Here is a 20,303-nt window from a genome sequence, read left to right as displayed (position 1 = left end):
AACGACTTTGTGCCAGCTGACTGTGTGCGTGGTCTTTTGCGTTCGGAATTCAAATCTCCCTCGGTTACACTTGGTAGAGTAGCCTATAATTTACTTCCAGGTGGAAATGTTCCCTGTTTCAGGAGGTAGGTGGAGGTCTGTACTGTAGATGGAAGTGGGGTGGTGTGTGTACCACTGTGACTAGGCTAGTTGTAGCAGAAAGAAAGTCAGAAATAAGGAAACCATTGATGATTGGTAGGCTATATCTTTTGGAACCAGATGCTCACTTGAATAGTGACAAGCTGGCATTTATAACAGGCCTAATGAGTCAGGTGGCTGAGCGGTTAGGGAGTCGGGCTGGTAATCAGAAGGTTGCCGGTTCGATTCCCAGTCGTGCGAAAATGACGTTGTGTCCTTGGGCAAGGCACCTCACCCTACTTGCCTCGGGGGAATGTCCCTGTACTTACTGTAAGTCGCTCTGGATAAGAGCGTCTGCTAAATGACTAAATGTAAATGTAATGATCTGGTAGCCTTCAATAGCCTATTTGTTATAATCTATGTCGATTTATTTTCTTTTGTCTTCTCAGGTTGCGAGTGTGCAACGACGGTGGATTCCCAACACGGCGCTGGTCTCTTAAGTCTCTAAACTGGAACTTGAAGTGAATCTTGTAGATAACCTTACTAAAATATTTATTTTGTGTTAATTGACAACAACGAGAGCGTAGGAGCTGTTATGATGTCGGTGCGCAGACGTGGACTCCTAGATAGGACTCCAAAAGGGAGACTGATGATAAACGGATAAAAAAGGCAGAGGATACTCAGACGATAGAAGGGTGTGTGTGTGTGGGAGAACATCATGGCTGTGATTATTCTGTCCTTGGTGTTGACCAGCCGTGAGTGGACAGGGCAGGCTGCATAGGGACTCATCTCTCTGGACCTCCCACACAAGACACACACGCACGCTCTCCCCCCAAACCTACACAACACAACACACACACACGTTCAGACACACACTTCACCTCTCACTAACACATTCACAGTACACACACAGCACCTCCCACAGACAGGCACTTGCAAACACGACGAAACACACTCCACCCCCCCCCCCCCTCTCTCTCTCCCCACAAAAACACACTTCATCAGCTCGTGGCACACTGACTAATGTGGACCTGTGCCCGCTGAAACACTAGCTGCCATACAAGCCAACAAAAGCCCTTAAAATAAACAGTTTCCATTTCAGTTTTGGAAGTTGGTCTGAGGTGATCATGTTAAGGTGTTTCGGCTCTCGTCGAAGTGTGTGTGTGTGTGTGTGAGTGTGTGTGTGTGTGTGAGTGTGTGTGTGAGTGTGTGTGTGAGTGTGTGTGTGTGGGGGGGGGGGGTTGATGTTGAAGACCCTCCCTCCTCAACATGGTACTGGAGAGTCACGAGGAGTTATTAATCACTATGAATCACGAGGGCTAATCATGCCAGAAACTAAGGTGTTGCATTCAGTTCTTTATGCTATTTTGGGCTTTCCACACAGTGCTAATATTAATCAGGTATTATTCACTGTGGATGTTCTCTGTCCCTCAGTTGTAAGGAAACTTCGGGGCGTTTTTTCGCTACTCAGACGATGTGCACAACCCTCTGATGTGTGAAGTTGGCGTCTGTATTTCTGCACCTCACTTTGAGCTGTTTAAGGACACGTGCTATTCTCAGCTCTGAGGAGAGCAGTGCCAGTACAGCTGTGCATAACTCCCAAGTCTTCATTCTGGGTCACTTAACAAAGAGTGTGGGGCTGCCAGATTTTTATTGATGTTTTGTTCGTTTTATATCATGCCTTGGAAGAATATGTATTTAGATACAGCAGAGAAAACGGGACATGACACACACATAACGGCCTGTTGGAGAGAAACGGCTCCTACACATGAAACTGTCACTATGGCAACACTATCCTCCTCGGAATGTCATCTCTGGTTCACCTGTGCTGCATGTTCTTTCACTGTGGAGACACAGAACTTCCTCCACCGTCACCCATTCTCTCTCTTCTTTCTCTTTCTCTTTCTCTCTCTCTCTCTCTCTCTCTTCATTCTCTTTCTTTCTCTCTCTCTCTTCCCCATCCTCCCCCTGTCTCACTTCCACCCCCCCTCCCTCTCTCCCTTCTCTACCTCTCTTCTAATATGCCTCTCTCATCTGCCTGCCAGCAGCACCTCTATGAAACTACACCGTTCATACAGAAATCACAGTCATCCAACCAAAGAAAAAAGTCAAAGTCGGACTGAGCAAAACATACAGTATAACGGGAAACTCACACGAAATAACCCCCCCTCACACACACTCCTTATGAGATTGGGCCTGTAACATTATTAATCTGTCCAGAATCCTCTCTCCTCCTGTTGTATGAGGGGTTTCCATGGTAACGGCGGTAGCTTTGTTTTTTTTTGTTGCGCGCTCTGCGTTGGTGTGTTGGAGTAGGCGAGAGGGCGCGGAGAGACTGGCGGTGTCACTAGACTGTTAGACAGTCAGGATGGTGGGGCGAGATGGACACATGGGGGTGGTAATCAAGCTTCTGAGAGCGTGTTGTGTGTGGGTGTGTAGTGTGTGCGTGTAGTGTGTGCGTGTGTGTAGTGTATCTGTGTTCATGTGTGTAGTGTGTGCGTAGTGTATCTGTGTGTGTGTAGTGTGTGCATGTGTGTAGCGTGTGTGTGTGCGCGTGTAGTGTGTCTATGCGTGTAGTGTGTCTGTGTGTGTGTAGTGTGTCTGTATGTATGTAGTGTGTGTGTGTGTAGTGTGTGTAGTGTGTGTAGTGTGTGTGTGTGTGTGTGCGTGTAGTGTGTGTGTGCGTGTAGTGTGTGTAGTGTGTGTGTGTGTGTGTGTGTGTGTGTAGTGTGTGTGTGTGTGTGTAGTGTGTGTGTGTAGTGTGTGTGTGTGTAGTGTGTGTGTAGTGTGTGTGTGTAGTGTGTGTGTGTGTGTGTGTGTGTGTAGTGTGTGTGTGTGTGTGTGTGTGTGTGTAGTGTGTGTGTTGTGTGTGTGTGTGTGTGTGTGTGTGTGTGTAGTGTGTGTAGTGTGTGTGTAGTGTGTGTGTAGTGTGTGTGTAGTGTGTGTAGTCCACAGTGGACAGACGGGGGTGGCATCAGGCTTTGTCTGGAACAAAATGTCTCCTCTCTCCTCTCCTCTGGTCTCCTGTCTCTTTCTTAATCTCTCTCTCTTTCTCTCTTTCTTTCTCTTTCTCTTTCTCTCTTTCTTAATCTCTCTCTCTTTCTCTCTTTCTTGATCTCTCTTTCTTTCTCTTTCTCTTTCTCTCTTTCTTAATATCTCTTTCTTTCTCTCTCTCTTTCTCTCTTTCTTAATCTCTCTTTCTTTCTCTTTCTCTCTTTCTTAATCTCTCTTTCTTTCTCTCTTTATTTCTCTCTCTCGTCCAGAAACAGACATAAATGCCTCAGGTAGAGTTTAAACACCCACAGCCACTCGGACACTACACACTGCATACTATATCCTACACACTACATGATGCTGTAAGGGTCTCTGATCTCTGATGGGGTTTGAGTTCAAGGCAGTTGGTTAACTGACCGGCTCTGAGACACAGGTCTAACAGGAACCATCTCAGTATTTAGTTATTCGATCAACTCCCTCGTTCAGCATTTTAATGTCTTCTCTGCTCTAATATGTATGTGCGTTTGTGTATATGTATCTGTGAGAAAACCATCTGAACCTGGGTAGGCAGTACGGCCATGTGCCTGTTGAGTTAGGAGATGTGACAACATTGCCCTCTACAGTGATGACTTGGTATGTGTGACAGTCTTGTGGCTTCAGAGGTTTCTATGTCTTATGACAGACATGAATGAACTGCTGGGCGTAAACACAGATTACAGCATTAGTTCATCAGTTCATCATTTAAACAAAGGTGTCTGGCAATTCGTTGTTACGCAGGCCTTTAAAATAAACCGAGAAATGTGAATAGGGTGAGGGTGGGGGTGGGGGAAGGATGGAAGGGATGGGTGAGGGAAGGGGGAGAGGGGAGGGGGGAGTTTCTCCACAAGACCTGAGAAGTATTCCTCACTTTCAATCTTTTGCAACAATACAAGTAGGCCACAGGTACACTGGATTTCTGGGCCCTCTTTCCTATTAATCCAGTCTACATTTGTTGTTATGGTTTCAACTCTTACAATACATATTATTCATTTAGCAGATGCTTTTATCCAAAGCGACATACAAACAGTGCATGTGGAAAATACAGAGGTGTAGGATCTCAAACCCAACACACAGAGAACGTGGCTTTGAAAGCCAAGTTAGGGTGTGAGAGAGTGATATCAAATAAACCAATCCAATGCGAGCATTTCTTATGAACAGTATAGTATATAAATACAATTAAATCGTAAACCTGAAAACCTCTGGACTCCCTGCCCTCTCTGTTCTGAAAAGAAACAGAAAGACGGCCTGTAAGCCATTTGGATTAGAAACGTCACAACACAACCTTGGAGTTTTAATTGAGTCATTGTGTAAAAAAAAACTAAATTAACTCAATCAATTGATATTGCCCTGATAATAGTACTGTAAACAATTCTTGATCACTGCTATCTACCAGGTCAAAGTTTTTATTTTCTCTTACACATCTTCTTTGGGCAATCTGGATTGTCTTCTTATTTAAATGAGGATCAAGTCTCCAGTCTCAGACCGGAGGAGTATTCCTCACTGTTTTTAAGTTTCAATCTTTTGCAACAATTCAAGTAGGCCACAGGTACACTGGATTTCTGGGCCCTCTTTCCTATTAATCCAGTCTACATTTGTTGTTATGGTTTCAACTCTTACAATACATATTATTCATTTAGCAGACGTTTTTATCCAAAGCGACATAAAAACAGTGCATGTGGAAAATACACAAGTGTAGGATCTCAAACACAACACACAGAGAACGTAGAGAAGGTTATTATTTTCTCTTACACATCTTCTGTGGGCAATCTGGATTGTCTTCTTATTTAAATGAGGATCAAGGCCCCAGTCTCGGTTGTTCTACTCCTGACTCCCTGAAACAATTAGGAGAAGACTGTGAATGGCCCGGCCTTCCACACTTAGGGTTTGCTCTCCATTCTGTGTAGTGGGGGGATGGTCACGGCCTTTGTTGTTCCAGGAGGGGGGGCCCGATTTTATCTTCTGGAATCACACCCCTGTGGGAACACCTCGCATAGACACAAAGGCAAACCTGAGGGCTCACTCCATCCAGGTGGACCACACTATGCATTTCACAGCTTCAGACAAAGACCACGCTCCCTTCACTCTCACACAGCTCAATTTGACTTTCAAAATGACGGGGGAGAGGAGGGGTGATGACTGGGCCCTATAGGGACACCAGAATTCAAAATGGCTTCATGGAGACTTCTTTGTGCGCAGATTCCACATGTTCATGTTCATACAAGCTTTGTGACACAGCCAGTTCCCCTTCTCATCTTTTTCTCTAACGCTGTACTTTCTATCTGCAATATTTGGAAGTTGTTTTGGATAAAAGCGGCAGATGAATAAAATGTCATATGTACTGTATTTGTAAAATCAGAATGGGATTTATTCGCCATGAAAGTTTGCACAGACAAGGAATTTGCTTTGGCAGGAAGGTGCATACAATAAACATATAGGGACCTAAAAAAAACTGTCCAACCACTGGTTAGACCATCACAATGAGCTGCAGCAAGGTGACATCTTGAGAAAAGTCTGCATTAAGACATTCATATTTGCATGTTGTTTTCTGAAATAACAGTGATATAAGCCTATTATTTCTATGAGCTCATGCATGGTGTATTTGTAAACAAAAGTATCAGTATATAAAGTCGTTTAAGTTTAGACTCTTTACATGAAAATGACACAAACAGGAATGATGAACGAAACAAACAGAATTGATCAATTTTATTGTCTGACAATAAAAATGTTTGCCTCTCTTAAATATTTTTTTAACTTAATAATTTCGAGTGTTTACCTTCAGTTTGGATGAGGGAGAGGTCAGAAATTTGTCTTACTATTTGAAAATGGTATATTTATTTATGTTAAAACATTTAAAGGGCCTAATGTCCTAAAAACGTGAAAAATAAACTAAAAGGGTCCCTGAAATTAAGGCCAGACCATGGAGTTGATAAAAATATTTTTTCTGGCATGGGTTAACTGCTGCCTGCTCTAAAACACCGTGGTCCTGTAAAGCAGGACAAACCAAAGAAATTTATTAAAACATTTTTATTTACTAGGTATTTTTACTCTCAAGTAAACCCAGATTCGGTTCTCGGCTTCTTATAATCTGCAATTATAATGTGCAGTTGTCCTCTTTTTTTTCTGTTGTTTTACAGGAAACCTTTAATTTCAAACGAATCACCGGGCAGAGGCTGATCTGGTCTATTCAAATTGTCCATAGTCCCTCCCTCTCAAACTCATTTAAATACTCCCAACGCACCCTCAAGAACAGAGCGCGCCACCCAGTCTTTCCTTTCGACGTGCATCCCTGAGCACCAGCCGCTTTCGTTTCCGCCAGCTAAAGGTAAGAATGTATTCGATTTCTAAGATGTATTTTTTTACTCTAACTAGCTTTCAATATATTCTTATTTGTTTTAAGACGTTAGCTCGAACTATTCGTTCGTTATAGTTAGTGATTATTTTCTACTATTGTAAACGTAGGTTTTACCGTGCCTTCCTGGGAAATTGCATTTTTTCAAGGAAGCTAGCTTACATAACTGCCTCGAAAACGAAACGACACCAGTATTTTAGTTATCCTGTAACATAACTATGCTTCTTATACAAGTTGTATAGTACCAATCCATTTCGACGCCGTAGTGGGGTAGTTCATATTAAAGAACATCTGGCTATGTAGCATTAGCTTAGCAGCAGGCCAGGTGGTGGCGGACTAGGCCAACAACGTGGTCTTGATATAAAATGGCGCTGCAATCCGGCCTTCTTTTGAGCATTAGCCTCAAGCTAATCCGATCCTACCGTTGCAGACCCCATTTTATGATGCATAATGTTAATTACTTTGGCTGTATAGATTTTAAAGTTTAGTATGTCGATTTCAATGTTGGTCAACAATCGTTATTTCAAACCAGCGACGTCAAGCTAGCATACCACAATCAGGCTACAAGTGCGTAGAGATGGATCGCACGTAATTGTCAGCTTCAAACATTACGTGGCCTTATTTTTTTTTTTTTCGTTCTTCCCCAAGTGGCTTGATTACTAACATGGATTTTCTATTATTGGATTTTTAAAACGTTTTAAAGCTAAAGCTTTGTTCTGTCCTGCCATCGAATTAATTCAATTATTTTGTCACAGACAAAGAAAGATGTCCGACGAAGGAAAACTTTTCGTCGGTGGCCTGAGCTTCGACACAAACGAAGAGTCTTTGGAGGCGGCTTTCTCCAAGTATGGAAACATTGCAAAAGGTAAACACCGCAGAATTATTTACTGGCGATAATCATATGAGTTTCTCTTATATGTGCAGATTTATTTCCAGTTAATAATTTACGTCTTATTGTTCGCAGTTGATGTGATCAGAGACAAAGACACGGGAAGGTCTCGTGGATTCGGCTTCGTCAAGTACGACAATGCCGATGACGCAAAGGAGGCGTTGGGCGAAATGAACGGAAAAGTGAGTAGATCTTGGCGCCAACATCAGGCCCTCAACAATCAGCCATGTTGGTAGTGGATGACCCATTGTACCACGACCACGTGGTGGCCAAAGTCTGTACTGCTAGCATGGCATATACTAGCATGACTAAACAGTCTCTGGCTTGACGATTTAAAGCCATTTATAGCATAAATGACATTCAATTATTTCATAAGCAGTCTAATTGGTGTAAATCAAGTGCATATTTCCACCATATCTAATATATTAGCAAATTTATTAAATGATGCCTTTTATTTTTGCAGACTGTGGATGGGAGGACGATTCGTGTGGATGAGGCAGGAAAGGGTGGAGGCCGAGGTGGCGGTGGAGGCGGAGGCAACGGCGGCTACAGAGGAGGACGCGGTGGATATGGTGGGGGAGGATATGGTGGAGGCAGAGGTGGGCGTGGTTACTCACGAGGTAAGGGCTGGCTGTCCTGCAATATGGTGTGATTTCCCTTGATCTCCATTTGCTCCCTGGCTACGCCCTCCTTTAGAGAGAGAAACCAACCTCTACACATTTCCATGCACGTGAAATGTTTTGCTAAACTGGGTTTTGGGATCTGGTTTCCTAGGTGGTGGCGGTGGAGGATATGGTGGTGGTGGAGACCGGGGATACGGCAGCAGCAGGAGCTATGATTCAGGCGATCGGGGCTATGGTGGCGGCGGTGGAGACCGGGGATATGGCGGTGGCGGCGGAGGCTACAGAAGTGGTGGAGGTGGCGGATATTCCTCCGGCGGCGGTGGCTACAGGGACAATAGGTGAGCTTGAGGATGTTTGAGACCATGTTGGAGTCATCTTAATCAATTTTAAACTAGTTGACTATAATGGAATATGCACAGTATCAGTAAATGTGTGACCTTGCAAAGTGATATTTGTAATGTTTAAAATAACAAGTTGCCCAGAAGCCTGGGTTATGCGAGTCGTGCTCAAGGACCTTACTCTTTTTCTCTATTTCCCATTTCAATGTTAGGGGCCAGGGTGGCTATGGAGACCGGTCGGGCGGCTCCTACAGAGACGGCTATGACAGCTATGGTACGTATCACTAGATGCCCCTCACACCACAGGCCACGCCTCTCGGCTCACCTGATGTTAGTTTAAGGTTTTCATAGGGGCCCTCAATCTCCCCAAAAGACATTTGGCTTTTTTGGGGGGTGGGGGTACTGTTCATTTAGGGAGACTCCACCTGCCTCTGCTTTGGGTCCAGATGTGTTAAGGGTGTGTAGTGGGTGTAGCAGTGGGATTGTCAATGTTCCTTCAAACTTTCAGTGTCCTTACTTTTACCCGCTTCTTGTCCTCAGCTTCACACGAGTAAAAATCCTCCCTGATTCAAGATCACCCCCTGGCTGGCTGTATTTAAAAACAGATGCGCTCCTCAAGAAATATGTCCATGTTGTGTTATTGACCTGATTTTTTTTCTGTAGTCCTATTCTGTGTTCCAGTAGCTCGAGCACCTTGAAGTTAGTTTCGGCCATTCCTTTACAAACCATGTTTAAAAGTTTAAAAACAGAGAAAAAAAAAAAAATACGATCCAGTTCGATGTCTTACTTGTGTGGTGAGACAGCTCCTTCAGCCTTTCGTTTGGTTACATGATAAAAAAGCAATGTCTTGTTGGTCCCGTCAAATGCTAACTTCGGTGGAAAGTAACCCATTCCTACTCACAGGCGCTTGTTTCCCTGAAACGGCTGCTGTTTCGACGTTCCTTTGCCCTGTTTTCACCTAGCACTGACATCTCCCCCTGGCCTGTTCCCTTACCTGGGGGCGTCCATTGGGACCTGTGTACCATTTCAGTTCCTCTATTTTATTTCTATGACCATGCCCGTGACCTACCTCCTGCCACGTTTTAAACCAGAGCGAAAAGATTCCACTTAGAAAGCTGGCGGGTGGGGATGTACTTTTTGGATTTTATAGATATATTATACATTCCTTAAGTGTTGCTGGGCAGCAATGCCTCCTCCTCAGCCTCTAATAGAAAGTTCTTGACGTAACTGAGGGTCCTGTATGTGCCGTTTCCACAAAGAGTGAATTCCTTTCAGACTGGTGACACCCACACGCCTGAAGAGGTTGGCTGTTAAATGGAAGTAGTAAAATTCACCATGCTACAGCCAGCCTAAGGTATCTCTTTTTTTGTTCCTCCTTTTGGTTCTCACTGTTTGTTTTTTTTGCTCTGCTCAACTTCTTGCATTTTAAATGTGCTGTTATGATGGACTGAACTGTAGAAAAGATCAACGTCAAATGTTACTTATCTCTGCCCAATATGATAATTCCACATGGGAACGATTTTGTACTTTCTGTTCTTTGTATCATCAACATTGAAGATTTATTTTTTGTCAATTCTGGCTTCATGGAGCCTATTAAAGCGATTTTGTTCAAAATATTCTGATTCCTTGTGCCTTTCAAAAGTAATTTGTAGGGGGTGAACTTAGTCATATTGATAAAATTATTAGGAAACAATTGGTTTTGTCATTCAAACTTGACCATAATGGAGGATAATTTGCAAACTGATGCAGGGCCCACAAAATGGCCTCCCTTATCACCCTCAGGTGTCTAGTGTTGGCCGATAGTACCAGTGAGTGGTACTGTCTACAGAACAGGGTCAGATAGAAGAAAAAAAAATGCATCTAGTCATCCAGTGAAGATGGTAGTTACAAGATAATCCAGTCTTGTTATCCATGGTGGTGTTTGGTTTGTGGGAAAGCTGGTCAGGAGTACAGTTCCAGCTAATTTGAGATTCCAGTCAATCCATTGACATCTCAAACGAGCCATGTGAGACTTGACTCCATCCCATTCTCAGGGACGTACACCTGAGCAGGATTTACATTGTTGGTTGCTGGCTTGTTGTCAGAGGATGCAGTGGTTGTGTTAATGCTTCGCTGCGTTCAAGAGCACAGCTGCTACGTAAACCTAGGAGTCCTTGAAGGAGTGTGAAGTGTTGCGCCTGCTACCACCAAGTGCTCGTCTGATGTGAAAGCTGCACTGTTGCCTAGGTTCAGAGACAGTAGGCCTGTTCACTTGAGGTAAAAACCAATTCCTTTTTGCTCTCCTGCTCACATTCTTCACTCAGTTGCTTACATTTTGTGTTCATTTAATATCTGGTGTTTTGAGATGCACTCCCCCATCCCTCGCCACCCTCTTCCAATTCAGTCTTCAGTCAACATCCCCCCCCTCACACCTTTTGTGGTTCTTATTTCTAAACCCCATTTGCAAGATGGCTGAAGAGCTCCTGAAACTGAAGATGCAGAGGCCAGGTTCCTCAGGTGCCCGACCCACTAGGGTCATTTTTAGGATCAAGCCCTACACTCCCCCCTCACCCTCTTCAAACTAGTTCAGGTCTCTTGTGTTTCGAACCTCCAGTGAAGAAATTCTCCTTCCTGATGCTCTCAATTCACCCTCCTCCAGCCAGGCCTCTTAAACCAGTCTGCTTAAGCAATTATTTATTTTGTTTGATTTTTTTGATCCTCTTATCCAGTTATACATGTATTGGGCGAGTGCCCAGACCAGTCGGTCACATCAGTACTGAGTAGCAGTCTTGTTTAGAAGAACGTAGGTTGAGCACTCTTACTGCATGCCTGTAACCTTTTTGGAGGTGTTTGTACCTGTGCTGACTGTCTGCTGTCTTCTGTTCAGGGGATCCCAGGTGACCGTCTGAGGACGTGGTGTGCCTGCGTGCGGAGGACCAGGGTCGGGTCTACCCTACACCCCAGCAGGTAGGTCTGGCCCATCATCACTGGTCTGTGTTTCTACTGCATCCTTTCCTATGACTTTAAAACCCTGTAACTCCTCCCTACCACCCTTTAAAATGTATTGTACTTCCTTCCCACCACCGTCAAATTCATCCTCAACTCCTTCACTCTTTCCTACTTCCCATTACATTTAGTCATTTAGCAGATGCTCTTATCCAGAGCGACTTGCAGTAAGTACAGGGACATTCCACCTGAGGCAAGTAGGGTTAAGTGGCTTCCCAAGGACACAACGTCATTTTGGCACAGCTGGGAATCGAACTGGCAACCTTCTGATTACTGGCCCGATTCCCTCACCGCTCAGCCACCTGACTCCTTCCCACCACCCTCAAATTCATCAGTTTCATCACCAACAGCTTCTCTGGTCAGCGAGGGGCGTCGTCTTCCTCGGAAGCCGTATGAGAATATTGACTGATGTGTCAGACTGTAAACTCGTCTGAGATCAGGCAGGAAGTTGGTAGACTGCATTAGGGACCCTAACCTGCACACGCATGTACATTTCTTTTCACTGGACTGAAAGCCCATAGAAACCTCATCCTGGATTTTGAGCCACTGAGATTCAGAGGCTCTGCTCATGCATTCTGTCATGGCTTAGTCACGTTTGAGTCATGTATTAATTCTGATTAATCTTTGTTTCAGATGCGAGGGGTCGGGGTTAAAGGTCACACTGGAAGCAGTCCAGGCTGAAGACTCGGAGCAGCGTGTGTGTGTTGAGACCTAGCGTGGAGCACCGTTAAATGATGATGGTGGAACAGGAAGAATCCTGTGTTCATCAGATGTGCATGGTTTATCCTCCTCCTGGGGTCACCTCCCTGGGGTCACTTCCCTGGGGTCACCTCCCTGGGGTCACTTCCCTGGGGTCACCTCCCTGGTGGTCACCTCCCTGGGGTCACTTCCCTGGGGTCACTTCCCTGGGATCACCTCCCTGGGGTCACCTCCCTGGGGTCACTTCCCTGGGGTCACCTCCCTGGGATCACCTCCCTGGGGTCACCTCCCTGGGGTCACTTCCCTGGGGTCACCTCCCTGGGGTCACTTCCCTGGGGTCACCTCCCTGGTGGTCACCTCCCTGGTGGTCACCTCCCTGGGATCACCTCCCTGGGGTCACTTCCCTGGGGTCACCTCCCTGGGGTCACTTCCCTGGGGTCACCTCCCTGGTGGTCACCTCCCTGGTGGTCACCTCCCTGGGGTCACCTCCCTGGGGTCACCTCCCTGGGGTCACCTCCCTGGTGGTCACCTCCCTGGGGTCACCTCCCTGGGGTCACCTCCCTGGGGTCACCTCCCTGGGGTCACTTCCCTGGGGTCACCTCCCTGGTGGTCACCTCCCTGGTGGTCACCTCCCTGGTGGTCACCTCCCTGGTGGTCACCTCCCTGGGATCACCTCCCTGGTGGTCACCTCCCTGGGGTCACCTCCCTGGGGTCACTTCCCTGGGGTCACCTCCCTGGTGGTCACCTCCCTGGGGTCACTTCCCTGGGGTCACCTCCCTGGGGGTTACTTCCCTGGGAAGCCAGGAACAGCAGCAGAACCCAGAGGCCTAGAACTCACTTATGTCCTGACTCGAGAGATTGGTTCTACATGTTTTTTTTGTTTTTGTTTAATTCGGCTTTTTTTGTGCTTTTCACCTAGTTGCTCATGATTCACAGGCGTAATTCTATGGAGGCAACGCCCCCCCCCCCCAATATTTAATCATACTGTATGATTATGCGGGCAATATTGCTGCAATATCCCTGTGACTTAGTACAAAAAATATCAAATTCCATTTCCCAAATCCATTCGACTTGCCTTACACACCATGTTTTCCCTATACCTTTGTACACTTGTGCACCACACCATCAATGAGTGAGTTAAGAGCATGAAATCAGACAGATATTTGGCACATATTTATGGATGGTAAATATTCAGTATTTAGCAAACATAATCTCTTAGATAACAACTAGGTGATTTTCACTTGAATTTCGATTTGTAGCATTAGTGCGAATTTCGATTGCTATACTATACAGCTTGTATGAATGGGACTTTTGACAAGCAAGCAGCTACCTATACAGGCTAGCATGTAGCCTGGAACAGCTGTCTCCCAATGTGTGGGTGACTATTTTGCCAGTGTCAGTATTACTCAGACTATTTCCCTTTAACTCAGGAATTTGTTTTTCTTTCAAAGGGCATTCACAAATTGTGCACTGCTGACAAAGTAATTTCATAGTAGTGACACTAAGCAAATCTTTAGAAAATTATATTTCTTCAACTAATTGCTCATCATTTTTGGAACTGTAATTCTGCCAGTTTCATGTTTGAAACTAGTTTCTTCTGGTGTTGCTGTGAAGCTTGTGTCCTTTGTTGACCATGTAACGGCGTGAGATTTTAACATGGAGGTCCATACAAAATGCCCAGGCAGATGTTTGGTTCTGCCCCCCTGTGGTCGTTTGTAGTATGACATGAGGGAAATTACAAAATGGGTGACTTGGCATGATGCCAGGGAAACGATAATGTATTTTTGTTTTGAACCAAAAAGCTTGTCTAATGTAAATATTGTCTTAAATGTTTGCTTATGCGAAATAAAGACATTGAAATACATGTAGCTATTTTAATTTTATTTGGGTATTTAAACAATCGACATTTCTGGGCTTTTGATTAGTCCGGTTTAAACTGCTTGTTGAAACATTTTCTAAACTATGGAAATATTACTGAATTAACCAGTTTATTACGGATATACTCGTCAAACAGAACTCATGAAGCAACCACAGCTTAAAGGCTGTGTCGACTTGTCCTACTCCAGTTCAATCAGACAGTCGGTGCCGGCGTATTCTTGGGGGTTGAGGTCGTACTTCCTCTGGATGTCGTAGGGAAGAAGTCGTCCCACCAGATAATGAGTCCCGCTGAAACTAGCTGCGCATTTCTTTGGTGCCATCAGAGAGATGAGAACGGTGGGGTTGAAACGATCAGTGTTCACCTCTTCCTCCTCCCAGCCTGAAACGAGAAACCAAACACGGCACCTGGATGTAAGTTAGGGTTGTAACACATCAGAAAGAAACATCACAAGGCTTGGGCATCACGGATCAGGAAGACGCATGTTAGAACGATGTCACAGTAAATACACCATCACAAAACACAAACGTCATAAATCACACTCAGTCACAGCACACGGAAACATGCTATCACAAGGTGATGAACAACACACAAACACGTGTCACCAGAGCTGGGAAGTAACAAAGCTTTCGTATTTTTGCTACATGGCAAATAAAAGTAGGCTACACATGGCCAATCTAAGCTGTGTTTAACCCGTTTACAGACACAATTGGATGTTTGAACATAGTCGGAAGTAAATAGAAGAGCGGTCGAAGGGATTTACAAATTACGTTATATTTAAAACAATGAAATTCAAATTGAGAAATACATTTTCACAAAAACCGGGACAATTCGTTCAAAAAAGAGAACAGGTGTCAACCCTAACCAGAGTGAAGGATGTGTGTACTTTTTCCCATCTGCGTTTCACTAAGCACACACCAGCACAGCACAGAACGCCGCACAGCGATACAAAACAAGTGAATAGGAAGCGGCAAGAGCAACACCCGGTTGCCGGTACCGGAGGGGACGTCCACGCTGACGATGGGGATGCTGACATGTCGGAGGGAGGACAGTATGCTGCCGTACGGCTCCGCCTCCGAGGACGGCTCCTTCTCCAGCCCCAAGATGGCGTCCACCACCAGGTTGTAGGCGTTGTTGATGAGCTGCACCTGCAGAGAGACAAGGGTAACACGAGGAACAGTACTGCAGCTCTGACAGGAAGTTAGCAGTAGATCTAACAGCAGTTCCTGGTCCCCCTGTCTGGACCCCTGCTTGGTCACCCTAGGGAGCTGGACGTGTGTGGATCCCTGCTGGGTCACCCTGGGGAAGCTGGACGTGTGTCTGGACCCCTGCTGGGTCATCCTGGGGAGCTGGACGTGTATCTGGACCCCTGCTGGGTCACCCTGGGGAGCTGGACGTGTGTCTGGACCCCTGCTGGGTCACCCTGGGGAGCCCCCTGGAGCTCACCTCGTTAGGGAGGAAGGAGAGGAAGGCGATGTCGGTCCGCTCACACTGCACCCTGAAGTCCTGGTGCAGGGCCATGGTGGAGCGCTTGGGAGAGTAGACAGTGGGGATGTAGTCCTGGGAGGAGGGCGAAGGGGGAGGAGATAGGGTTAGGGTGGAGAGAGGGGGGTGGGGGCATGAAGATGGGGGGGGGGGTGCAGGTGGAGTGATTGGGGGGGAGGGTGAGAGTGGAGTGAAGGATGGGGAGGGGGGGTGAGGATGAAGGCAGGGTAACGACAGAAACATCAAGAAGTGGAGAATGAGAGGTGAGAGAACACAAGATCGAACAGGAGCAGGATTCTGGAGCGGAATTCTGGAGCGGAATTCTGGAGCGGAATTCTGGAGCGGAATTCTGGAGCGGAATTCTGGAGCGGAATTCTGGAGCGGAATTCTGGAGCGGAATTCTGGAGCGGAACTGCTTCATGACAACAACAGGAACCCAACATTTCTCTACGTCTTAAACACACCGGCTGGTTACTTACAAACATGCGCAGGTGTCGGGCGCAGGCCATGCCGATGCAGCCGTTCTGGCCCGGACCACAGATCACCAGCACGGTGGCCTGTCGCTTCTCCAGCGAGCCCAGTGGGAAGGCCTGTAGGTGGGGAGGATAAAGGGCTAAGGGGAGGGGTGGTACACCCAAAACACAGGAGAGAGGGGAAGAGAGAGGGACAGAGAAGATGGGGAAGAGAAATGAGGAGAAAGAGAGAAGGAAAGGAAAAGGGACTGACAGAGAGAGGGTGGGTGGAGAGGGAGAAGATTGAGGGAGAGAAAGGAGGAAAGAGAGAGGGAGAGAGAGGTGGAGAGATAGAGGGAGAGAGAGGAAGTGAAGGAGAAATAAATGGTATAGATGACTGTATGGGACACAGAGAGGAAGGGTTACCTTAGTGATGGCGATGGCACAGGCGTGGCCCCAGATCTCCATCAGCTGCTGTTGCCCATAGCGATACTCTCCTAACAACTCCGCTTCCATGGCGACAGCCTCCTCCTTACTGATAGGGTGTAGAAGTTGGTGGGCGGGGCATAGAGAACAACCCTCTCAGTATCCTCAAGATGCAAACTCAGTGGGGGTCATGCTTATTCAGCTGCCCAATCAATACCCTCCCCTGCTGGCAACCAGGAAGTGAGGATTTGAACTTTCAACAAGACAGCTCAGCCAATCAGCAGCTCCTCCATTATGGATGAGAGCTGCTGAGCCAGCTCCCTGACCTCCAGGGCTATCGAGGGGACCTCCCCTGACTCCAGGCCCCAGTGTAGCAGCTGGTGCTGGGCAGGGGACCCAGGAGGTGGACCCCATGGAGGACTGGAGAACATTCCAGGCACTTTCTTTTCAACCGTGTATCGATTGTACCTTCAACACAGTGTAATCTGTAAGGGACCCATCTGTAAACATGCATAATTGGTCATCGGGTTCAGATGATGGAAATCGAACAAAGTGATTTTCTTTAAGAGATGGGATCAATGTTATTTGAAGACGGGGTAATCAATGAACCGTCCTATTTCAGCTGAACCCCCTGGGGAGCAAGCTATGGGACCCTCACCACGGACAGATGCTGCTCCCAAATGTCACACAGACAGAGGGACTCACCGCATGCCCACTACGATACGGAACATAAACATATCGTACAAAAAGACATGATTTAAGAACAACACATATTAGACTGAATTCTATCTCTCCAAACCCACTGGCTTATCTGTCACAATGACTGCTCAGTTTTGGGAGACGTGAAATAAGCACTTTCACAGGAACTAGGAGACTTGTCTGAGTGTGGAGTGTTGCACCAACACATGCAGGACCTCTAGATCTACAGGTAAATACTCTACCACTGAGCCATGCAAACACACTCACCTGTCAGGTACGGAGGGTGCGTGTGGCGGTGTTTTACCTGAGGTAGCGAAGAGGCTCCTTGACAGTTTCCTCCACGTCTGAAGAACTCCGACTCATGGCTCTGCTGAGGACTGGGCGCACTTCACGGGATGGTAACTTCACGGGATGACAGCTTAAAGGGATGGTAACTTCTAACTAGCTTTGCTGGATGAGAACTTCACGAAATAACTTCTCTGGATGCCAACTTTTGCCGATGCGAACTTCACGACAGCTCTGATCTCACAGACAAGGTTTTGTTCTTCCCCCGCATGCTACAGAGTCTGCTGTGTCTGTCTCTGGGGTCTGTGTCCAAGACTGGCTCTCCTGTCTGACCCGCCCTCGCGTTGAGAGGGGAGACATGGGCTGATTGGCTGTCGAACAGCCAACCAGCTAAGCTCAACAGGAGAGAACCACCCTGGGGCTGTCAAGATGGCAACACGCTGAACAGCCTGTGCACTGGAGTGACGGACTAGCGAAGGGTTCAGGTTGGTTTAGTTGCAGTTCTACGTGAATCCCCGTGACATTACTTGCAAAAAAAAGGTCTATATGAATAAAATATTTGATTTGCACTTTATTGCTGATCTGAATTTTTTCTTTTTTAATCTGACCACATCATATAACGTGCTCAATCACACGTTTAACACAGACAAACTTAACCAAAGACTCAGTTCAACATCGAAACCCACAGAAAGGAGGCCGGGACGACGGTGGAGGTACACAAAACAAACTTTAATAGAGATCATTTACAGCTGGGCGGAGTGCATCACGGGGCCCGTTACCGTGGCTACACGTACCACAGGAAGCCGAAACGCTTATGCAGAAGCTCTTCCCGGGGTCGAAGGTTAAACAGCTCCTCTGTGAGGGGGGGCACCCAGCGCTCTGTGTGGTACACGGTCTCACCCACCTGGGGGAGAGCACAGGACGCAGATCAGTAACACACACACGGCAAAGCTAAACTATTTGGGAGCATCATGGGGTGGAGCATAGAGAGGAGAGGTAGAGGAGGTAAGGAGTGGAGTGTGTGGGGGGTGGTAGGTAGGGAGAGGGGAGACAGGGAGAGAGGGGAGACAGGGAGAGAGGGGAGACAGCGAGAGAGGGGAGACAGGGAGAGAGGGGAGACAGGGAGAGAGGGGAGACAGGGAGAGAGGGGAGACAGGGAGAGGGAAAGAGGGGAGACAGGGAAAGAGGGGAGACAGGGAGAGGGAAAGAGGGGAGACAGGGAGAGAGGAGAGACAGGGAGAGAGGGAAAGAGGGGAGACAGGGAGAGAGGGGAGACAGGGAGAGAGGGGAGACAGGGAGAGAGGGAAAGAGGGGAGACAGGGAGAGAGCGGAGGTAGGGAGAGAGGGGAGACAGGGAGAGAGCGGAGACAGGGAGAGAGCGGAGACAGGGAGAGAGCGGAGACAGGGAGAGAGCGGAGGTAGGGAGAGAGCGGAGGTAGGGAGAGAGGGGAGACAGGGAGAGAGCGGAGACAGGGAGAGAGCGGAGACAGGGAGAGAGCGGAGACAGGGAGAGAGCGGAGACAGGGAGAGAGCGGAGGTAGGGAGAGAGGGGAGACAGGGAGAGAGTGGAGGTAGGGAGAGAGCGGAGGTAGGGAGAGAGCGGAGGTAGGGAGAGAGCAGTAGTGAGTCTCCATCTGTTTACCTTCCAGCCAGGTACATCCTTCATGACAGTGGCTTCCTCCTGCAGATTCTCCCTCAGCATCCGGAGAGTTCTGGAGAGAGAGCAGGGGCAGGGAGTGAGTCCAAAACAAAGTAGAAGATAAAAGAAAATTAAACTCTTACTCTGCATGTGGAGAGAAAAAGAGAGAGAGAGCGGGAGAGAGAAATAATTCTTACCGTCTGTCCTGCTCGGCCTGAAGAAGAGGCATAAGGGCTATCCTGGCTTCAAGCTCCTCAATCTGCAACCGCCTGAGAACAGGATGCATAACCCAGAACCGGTCAATCAGATTTTATTATAATAATAAAGTATCCATTTAGCAGACGCTTTTATCCAAAGCAATGTTACGGGAACCTGCGATCTCTTGCGCTGCAGTCATATGATATACCACTGAGCCAACCAATTACTGTATAAACATAATATCATATTTACAGAAAAGGTCGAGCTTTTTAAATTTTAAGACAGTATTACCTTCTCTCTCTGTTCCATTTGAAAAGCCGCCAGTAGCCAAAAATCGTAACTCCAATTCCGATAGCGAACATACTATAGCCTGATGGATGGAAACGAACATATCAAGATATAATATAACGATTGACACAATGTATTAGTTCAGATTCGTTCAATTTTGGTCTGATATTTGTGTTGTGCTTGTGTCGTTACAGTCTGTAGTGGAATAAATACTAGTCACACACAATGGGAGTAACAGAATACGATTTAGATAAGAGGTGTTCTATTATTATACCGGTTAGCGAGTCGTTGTGTTAGATTGTCTAGTCACCTAGCTAGTGTCACAAACTTAATTGACACGTAGTGACACACACACAACACTGCTTTCATATTTTATCAACCGGTACACACTTAACACATATTTCTATCACTGGAATTTGTCTTAAACGTGCAACCTTTCGCTGACTTCTGATTGCAAGGGATTGTTTAGTAACATTAAGTGAGACTAGCTAGCTAGCCTGCGACTGTGTTGCAGTCTTTTGGACGATTTCGTCTCATCTCGTTTGTGAACGGCTTCAGATATTTTCAGTTGACTAAATATGTTTACAGAATACCAACCCGAAAGGCCCCTTTTCGGAAGATTTCGCTTATAATCGATGGGGCCATAACCTCCCGGAGGAGGCATGTCCTGCTTCACCTTGGACGCCGCCATCTTCCACCCTTCTCCACAACAGAGCAGCGTGACGTCACTAGCTTTATCACTTCTTCTTGTGTGACTCCCAAGACGAGCGGCCTCTATCGCCCTCTATCGACGGAAGAAGTAAACGTAATACGTGTAGTGGGTCAACTACAAAATAAATGTGGACTTCGAATCATGTAAAATAGATAAAATATGGTCCTCACCTTAAATAATGTGGTCTAACTTAAATAATGTTGTCTATAA

At 46.6% G+C, this 20,303-nt stretch overlaps 3 protein-coding genes across 5 annotated transcripts; 1 reads left to right on the top strand and 2 right to left on the bottom strand.

The window, feature by feature from the left end:
* The first annotated feature begins 6,380 nt into the window (after nucleotides 1-6,380).
* LOC136959606 (cold-inducible RNA-binding protein B-like) lies at nucleotides 6,381-9,965 on the top strand. Of its 3 annotated transcripts, none has more exons than XR_010878752.1 (7): nucleotides 6,381-6,472; nucleotides 7,255-7,364; nucleotides 7,464-7,570; nucleotides 7,852-7,987; nucleotides 8,163-8,349; nucleotides 8,558-8,623; nucleotides 8,890-9,965. XR_010878752.1 is itself a non-coding variant. In XM_067254004.1 (7 exons), the coding sequence occupies exons 2-7, from the start codon at nucleotides 7,265-7,267 to the stop codon at nucleotides 8,901-8,903; spliced, it is 579 nt and encodes a 192-aa protein (XP_067110105.1). In that variant the 5' UTR covers nucleotides 6,381-6,472; nucleotides 7,255-7,264; the 3' UTR covers nucleotides 8,904-9,965. The 3 variants fall into 3 exon arrangements, 2 of the variants coding, with proteins under 2 accessions (XP_067110105.1, XP_067110104.1); XM_067254004.1 differs by having other exon boundaries at nucleotides 7,852-7,960; nucleotides 8,562-8,623; XM_067254003.1 differs by having other exon boundaries at nucleotides 8,562-8,623.
* Nucleotides 9,966-13,907: 3,942 nt separating this feature from the next.
* LOC136959605 (yjeF N-terminal domain-containing 3-like) lies at nucleotides 13,908-17,768 on the bottom strand. Its single transcript, XM_067254002.1, has 6 exons — nucleotides 17,276-17,768; nucleotides 16,273-16,381; nucleotides 15,874-15,984; nucleotides 15,356-15,469; nucleotides 14,907-15,057; nucleotides 13,908-14,290 (listed from the first exon to the last, which is right to left on the bottom strand). The coding sequence occupies exons 1-6, from the start codon at nucleotides 17,332-17,334 to the stop codon at nucleotides 14,091-14,093; spliced, it is 744 nt and encodes a 247-aa protein (XP_067110103.1). The 5' UTR covers nucleotides 17,335-17,768; the 3' UTR covers nucleotides 13,908-14,090.
* A 196-nt stretch (nucleotides 17,769-17,964) lies between these two features.
* Nucleotides 17,965-20,090, bottom strand: ndufa13 (NADH:ubiquinone oxidoreductase subunit A13). The gene is made up of 5 exons (XM_067254001.1): nucleotides 19,979-20,090; nucleotides 19,385-19,463; nucleotides 19,093-19,164; nucleotides 18,899-18,968; nucleotides 17,965-18,160 (listed from the first exon to the last, which is right to left on the bottom strand). Exons 1-5 carry the CDS (start codon nucleotides 20,070-20,072, stop codon nucleotides 18,041-18,043), a joined length of 435 nt encoding a protein of 144 aa, XP_067110102.1. The 5' UTR covers nucleotides 20,073-20,090; the 3' UTR covers nucleotides 17,965-18,040.
* Between the last annotated feature and the right edge of the window lie 213 nt (nucleotides 20,091-20,303).

The sequence above is a fragment of the Osmerus mordax genome, chromosome 16 (assembly GCF_038355195.1).
Source record: "Osmerus mordax isolate fOsmMor3 chromosome 16, fOsmMor3.pri, whole genome shotgun sequence".
Classification (NCBI taxonomy): domain Eukaryota; kingdom Metazoa; phylum Chordata; class Actinopteri; order Osmeriformes; family Osmeridae; genus Osmerus; species Osmerus mordax.
This window is presented reverse-complemented; position numbering and strand designations above follow the sequence as displayed.

Excerpts from the sequence above, each read along its gene's own strand:
- ndufa13 (XM_067254001.1), bottom strand. The coding sequence starts at position 20,072 with ATGGCGGCGTCCAAGGTGAAGCAGGACATGCCTCCTCCGGGAGGTTAT. Across the intron at positions 18,969-19,092 it reads CAGGCCGAGCAGGACAGACG|AACTCTCCGGATGCTGAGGG; the intron begins GTAAGAATTATT and ends CTCTCTCTCCAG. Across the intron at positions 18,161-18,898 it reads AGGATGTACCTGGCTGGAAG|GTGGGTGAGACCGTGTACCA; the intron begins GTAAACAGATGG and ends GCTCTCCCCCAG.
- LOC136959606 (XM_067254003.1), top strand. The coding sequence starts at position 7,265 with ATGTCCGACGAAGGAAAACTTTTCGTCGGTGGCCTGAGCTTCGACACA. Across the intron at positions 7,988-8,162 it reads AGGATATGGTGGAGGCAGAG|GTGGTGGCGGTGGAGGATAT; the intron begins GTGGGCGTGGTT and ends CTGGTTTCCTAG. Across the intron at positions 8,350-8,561 it reads GGTGGCTACAGGGACAATAG|GGGCCAGGGTGGCTATGGAG; the intron begins GTGAGCTTGAGG and ends TTTCAATGTTAG.
- LOC136959605 (XM_067254002.1), bottom strand. The coding sequence starts at position 17,334 with ATGAGTCGGAGTTCTTCAGACGTGGAGGAAACTGTCAAGGAGCCTCTT. Across the intron at positions 15,985-16,272 it reads GTGCCATCGCCATCACTAAG|GCCTTCCCACTGGGCTCGCT; the intron begins GTAACCCTTCCT and ends CCCCACCTACAG. Across the intron at positions 15,470-15,873 it reads CCCGACACCTGCGCATGTTT|GACTACATCCCCACTGTCTA; the intron begins GTAAGTAACCAG and ends CCCTCCTCCCAG.